We start from the raw sequence: 6,289 nt of genomic DNA on the forward strand, positions 1-6,289 counted from the left end.
AATAATATGTATAATAGAAATTTTTAAATACAGTTCTTAAATCGCTCTTTTCTACTACATGTAGTATGTCTTAGATATAGTCAACTTTGAGAATTTGAATTTATCACCCATCTTTTCTAATTATACAAATTTATACCAATCCCTTCATATTATATTAGACACGCCGCCTTTTATAGCAAAAGACAGTTCTCGATTTGCTTTTGATGAACGTAAAAGGGACCATGATACCTGTACTGTGTTTTCTATATTTTGTATTAAATGTATTATTTTGATGTTTATTCTGCAGTATTATATATCTATATTATTATATCAATAATCATTTAATCTGTTCACATTATTGTACTGTCCTATTTCTGTCTATATGGTGCATACAACGACCATGTACATTTATATATTAAGTATTTTGTCTATTCTGCATGTGTATCATCATATATTTATATTTTATCTCTTTATTATTGTCTTACAATAAATCTGGTTTAATCTTATCTTATCTAAGTAAAATGATAAAAAAAAATTGAAAGTGTAGTAGGGGAGAAGTGGGCTCCCCAGCTTGTGACATCATTTTATTGAGGAAATTTGGCAATCCCACGTTGATACTGAAGGCTATATCAGCCAACAACTTTTGAAATAGTTATCAGATACTATGGAATAGAGGCAGATGTGTCACTCTTAAACGTTTTGAGTTTTGTCCGTGTTGCACACTCTACAGCCTCCCTTCAAATATATAGGACTAATTCAAATTCATTTGAAAACATAAAAGCGAAATAAACTCTACTCTACCTATTTTACTCAATGTTTTATAGTGAATATGGCCGGATTAATAACCCCTACTTATTTCTAAAAAGGCAATACTTCTATTTTTGTAAATGTAGCTTTGTATAATCTTACTGAAATTAATATTGTTTTAGCAAAAATAATCTCCAAAAAAATTAAAAGCTTTGTACAGAGTAGGCTATTGATTGAAATGCGAGAAGAGATCTAAAAATAACCTTTTGGAAATGCAATTTCTAGGCGCTTTATATGGAAATTTTATTCTCATATCATAAAAAATGTCTATTATAGATCACTTAATCATGGAATCTAAATATCGTAACTATGTCAGCGTTTTTTCTATTTAAATTAATTCTAAACTTGATTTTTCTTTTAATAATCAATTACCGTAAGATATTATGATTATAATTAATTTTGTAGTTTGATTTTGAAGTCCACCGTAATTTTCACTTCTTCAACTTCCGGTGTAAACATTGAAAATGGCCGCTACTTGCTTTACACTTGAGGCAGTGAAAGAATTCATGATAAATAATGGTGGCAGAGTAACTAACCAACAGCTTGTGACACATTTCAAGGCATTTCTAAATGACCCTGTTTCAAAAGGTTTGTATTAGACATTGTTAACTCGTATTTACTTGATCGTAAGATAATCTAGGCTAATCCAAACCGGAAGTAAAAATCTAATTTGATCACATGAAGAAACAAAATGTTACAAAATTATCATTTTAGGGACTGGAGAAATAGATCAACAGACTTACGCATGATAAATATTTTGTATCTCACACTACTCTAGTTCCTCCACTTTACCATTTACTTTCACTCTCCACAGTCATCAACCTCTGTCCTCTCTAACCACAATTACAAATGAATTCCGAATGACTCAGATTTTCTTTAATTAGGAGTGAAAGTAGATCTAAACATCTGCCTCTATTACTGCCTCTGATCCTTACAACACAGTTATATTCGGATAGATGGATATTATTGTAGTTCAGCCATACCACCATTCTCCCACTAAACCATTTATGTAATACAATCAGTTAATAAACTATTCTATTTTTTTCATTTGGAATTGGCCAGACAAAATATAAAGGAATATTTTATGTCAAGATTACAATGAAGGGGGGCTTTAAATGAATTTGTAATAAGCAAATGTGTTTTGTGGTTAAAAAATGTTTGTAAATCCTGAACAAACATGGTTATTGACTTTCAATTATATTTTATCTTCTTTTAATAGTTCAATATTTGTTGCAAGTAACTTTTATAATGATTTCAAGTGTAAGTACCAGTATATCTCATTTTTATACTAAACTTTTTAGAAACTTAAATCTCTCTATGTGGACGTATATTGTCAGCACCCCCGTCCGTCCGTCAACATTTGCTTGTAAACGCTCCAAAAGTTAAAATTTTTGATGGAATCAAATGAAATTTGGTATGTGTATACATATTCATCAAACAAAGATCAAGTTCAAATTTGAGCTATTTAGAAGCAGAGTTATTGCCCTTTCCCCAAAATCTTGAATATGCTATTACTCTCTTAGTTTTCAACCGATTTTGATGAAACTTAAAATGGATGTTATTGGACCAAAATCGAAAGGTTGAGAAAGTTTAGTTTACTTCTGATTAAATTTAAGGCTTTTTCAAGATTTAGGCCTCTTACGTCAGTTTTGAGGAGTTATCGCCCTTTAACCTCTATACAGTAAGTGCTTCTATCAACATCAATTGCTCCTAAACACTCTAAAAATTAGAGTGTTTGAAGAAATCAAATGAAATTCGGTATGTGCATACATATTGATGAAACGAAGGTCCGTCTGTCCATCCGTCCGTCCTTCAACATTTGCTTGTAAACGCTCCAAAAACTAGATTTTTTGATGGAATCAAATGAAATTCGGTATGTGTAGACATATTCATAAAACGAAGATCAAGTTCGAATTTGAGCTTTTTTTGACTGTTAGAAGCAGTGTTATTGCCCTTGCCCCTAAATCTTGAATATTTACCATCTGCATGCCACGGTGGACGTATATGGCTGTGGTCCACTATCTTTACTAGATATATTGAAGAAACTACTACCTTTCAAATCAAATAATTTGGTATAATTCCTCTATAAAGGTGAATAATTCTATTTCAAAAGTTTTTATTGATTTGGGATTTGTGTATGTTTTCAACATTCTTGATTTAAGTTATGATGATTATCAAATTAATATATGTTTGAAAATATGCACCTTGGGAGGTGTCAAAATTTCTTAAAATAGGGCCTATATTTTCTTTCTACCATTTTTCTAGGCCTACCCCAACTGACAACTGTCAAAATAGCTATCAGAGGCTTAAATAGAGGCATATGAGTAAGAGTTTATTTTTTTTAAGTCATCAACAAACCAGTTTCATAATAAATAGATTTATTTCACAAATATTGAAAATTTTCAGTTGTATTTCAATTTTCTTAGAAAATACAAAATATACCGGTAAGCATATATATGATAATATTTCAGTAACCCACAGAGAAAAGTTTAAAGATTATGTAAATGAGTTAGCTACAATTAAATTAGAGGAGGTAAGATTGCTATTAGCTTACAGACTTGTAACATAATCTTCAAATAATGTGACCACAACATGTGCTGAAAGCAAACTGCAATCCACTGGTCAAAATCTACTAACTTACAAGGTTAAGTACCAGTAAGTACACATGAAATGAGTCTTAATCCAGTGGATCCCTGGAGCTGTATAAAATTTGTCTATGTTGTTTAAAGAAACAATCAGGTTTTTATTACTTGAAAATGGTTAACATACTAAGTTGTGTAACAATTACTTATTGTGCCCATGAACGCACACAAACTTCCTCTTTACAATTTAGGGAAGTAAAATATTGGTGTTAAAGAAGAAACATCGACAAACTGAAAATGCTCCAGTACCTGCTCCTAGAACAAGTAAAGTAGATAGAGCTCAGTCTGAACCTCCTGGACAGCCAGCAAAGAAAAATAATGAAAGTGGACAGGGATTGTCAAAAGTTCACAGTGATGAACAGTTTGATAGAAATAAGGAAAGGAATTTTGATACCGGTGCCAATAGTTTAGCAGAATCAACTTCTTCTGTAGCATCATCAGTAAGTATTGGATTATCTTAAGACTTGAGCAAATATATTATGGTACATTATATGTTTGATATATAAACGATTTTAAAAAGAAAATATGTGTTATTTTCTTAGTCATTTATTTAAAATGATTATATTTTAAATTTATATGTTATTTTAAAAACCATTATATATGATCATGTTAATTGAACACATTACTTAATGATGATTGTTCTTCAATTCAGTTATCAACAGGAACAGTTTCAGCTGATGATGATGTTAATGATTCAGTTATATCTGTTAAAGATAGAGCTAAACATTTAAATAAAATAGATTCAGAAAGTGATATTCTATTGCCAAATCAATTTAAGAAGAAGTCTGTAAGTTTCTAAAACATACATCATTTCTTTAGAATAGATTTTTACTCAGCAATATAATAAACTATTAGTAATTAATCTGTATTATGTCATTGCTTCGAGTTTCTTTATCAAATCAGCCTGATTGGGATTAGATAGTAATGCCAATTTGCATTGACAAGGTGTGGGTAAGATCAACTGAGTTTGATGGTTTGCATGAGAACAAGGCATTAAAACTTCTCAACAGTATGACAACAGCACAAATAATACCTGATGTTTTTGTTGTCTAGATGTTTGATGATGTTGTTGATATATCTTATAGGGCAGAGAAAGATCTGGTGGAGAAGATGATGATGATACTCATTTTATATCTGTAAGTTGTCTTTTGCTTATAATTTAAAAAAACAACACCGTTGTATAAAGTAAAGAGAATAAATTAGTTTTAAATACAAATTTGATAGCCTATATATCAATTTTGAATGTTTATATAGTATGGTGCTGAAGAAAAAGAATGGATGTTGACATGTTGTAAAGCTGATTACCATGAAATGAATAGATTATTATCCAAAGATTCAAGCCTAGCTAAAATAAGAGTAAGTGTTGTTGCATTTTGTCTTGAATGGTGCTTAAAAACTGTACTTAGAATTTGGATGTAAATATTTTTGTTAAGGAAATGTAATCTTTTCAGAACCAAATAGTTAAACCTGAATAAAAGTATTCTTGCCAGCCTTATTTTTGAGGATCTGGCACTGGGTTTGATTAAATTCATATTTGAGAAATAAGTTCACTGTATTTATTGAGACTCAATGTTCCAGTTCGTTCCTTTCTCATCGATTATTTAATTATATTATGTGTCCTTTACAAAGATAAAATACATGTACATGATTAATTATTTTTTAACATTAATACCAATTTTAATTGCAGGATTTTACAAATGTAAGTAGCTGGTATTTTGTACAAGATATACCTTAAAGAATAGTATTAATACAGTGAATTATCTAGGTTCTTAAAGTTGTATATTAGTTGTAGATAAATTAATGAGATTAATATTTATTGTTGTTTCTCTGGAAATATTAAAACAGAATCTTAAAATACATGTTGTTATTACTCAGAGTTTCACGCTTTGTTATCTTCAGACAACTGACCTATTTTCAACCTACCTCCCTTCGGAACTTATTCTGATGTCCACCCTTTGAGACAAGTTTGGAACGTTTGTTTAAATAAGTGGGCATTAATGATGGAAAGTTTTTCAGTTAAACAGCTGTTTCTCTATATATTTTCATTAACATTGATTTTTCTTTCTTTTCATATAAATCATCATCACCAGGGTGTAAGTATATTTAATATATATGTTGTTGATCTAAATTTAAATGTTTTGCTATTCAAGTTGAAATGTAGTATAATGAAATTTATATATATATATTTTATATTTATGTAGATAGTCCTGTTCATTGTTTTGATTTTGATTTAATCATGCTAATACATTGTAGTGGCTCAGTCATATCTTATACCTAATCATAATCATTGTATCTTTTTCTTTTCCATCATGATGTTATTGTTTCTTGATTAGTATGTAAGTATCTTTGTTCTTTAATTTGATCTATAAAAATTAAATTTATTTTCACCTTTTGAAAGAGAAACACAAGAATCATATTTATCATGGCAAAACATATTAGTTATGAACTAAATTATTTTGAACAAAATTCAACAATTGCATTTATGAAATTGAGAGTTCAAAGTGCAATTTAATGCCATTGACATTTTGATATTATATTATCATCAAACCTGAATTATATTATATTCAAAGTGTGACTCCATGTAATATTCAGACAAAAAAACCATTTCAGCCCATTTTTCTTCTGAATTTTGTTCCAGTGTGTAAAATTTCATGATAGATAGGACCTTTTACGTAAAAAGTTTGTTGTTACTATTTGCAGTTTATCAGATTGTATGAAATGTGTTCTTGTTTTACAGACAGCATTACATTGNGCTTCAAAACATGGTAAAGGTGAAGTGATCAAATTACTAGTAGGAAAACCTGGTGTTAATATTAATCAACGATCGGTAAGTCAAGTTACAAGTTTATTTTTACTTTTAG

At 29.5% G+C, this 6,289-nt stretch overlaps 1 protein-coding gene across 1 annotated transcript in view; it reads left to right on the forward strand.

Moving 5' to 3' along the window:
* Window positions 1–1,250: 1,250 nt before the first annotated feature.
* The window catches only part of LOTGIDRAFT_176234 (hypothetical protein), a gene marked incomplete at both ends in the record, with an annotated part of 10,062 nt that continues 5,023 nt past the window's right edge, over window positions 1,251–6,289 (forward strand). The window contains 8 exons of the mRNA XM_009067588.1: window positions 1,251–1,374; window positions 3,258–3,319; window positions 3,620–3,868; window positions 4,081–4,215; window positions 4,514–4,564; window positions 4,683–4,784; window positions 5,116–5,127; window positions 6,166–6,255. Coding sequence (XP_009065836.1) covers window positions 1,251–1,374; window positions 3,258–3,319; window positions 3,620–3,868; window positions 4,081–4,215; window positions 4,514–4,564; window positions 4,683–4,784; window positions 5,116–5,127; window positions 6,166–6,255 — 825 coding nt within the window. The remainder of the gene's footprint in view (window positions 1,375–3,257; window positions 3,320–3,619; window positions 3,869–4,080; window positions 4,216–4,513; window positions 4,565–4,682; window positions 4,785–5,115; window positions 5,128–6,165; window positions 6,256–6,289) is intronic.

This window comes from Lottia gigantea (genome assembly GCF_000327385.1).
Source record: "Lottia gigantea unplaced genomic scaffold LOTGIsca_838, whole genome shotgun sequence".
Classification (NCBI taxonomy): Eukaryota; Metazoa; Mollusca; class Gastropoda; family Lottiidae; genus Lottia; species Lottia gigantea.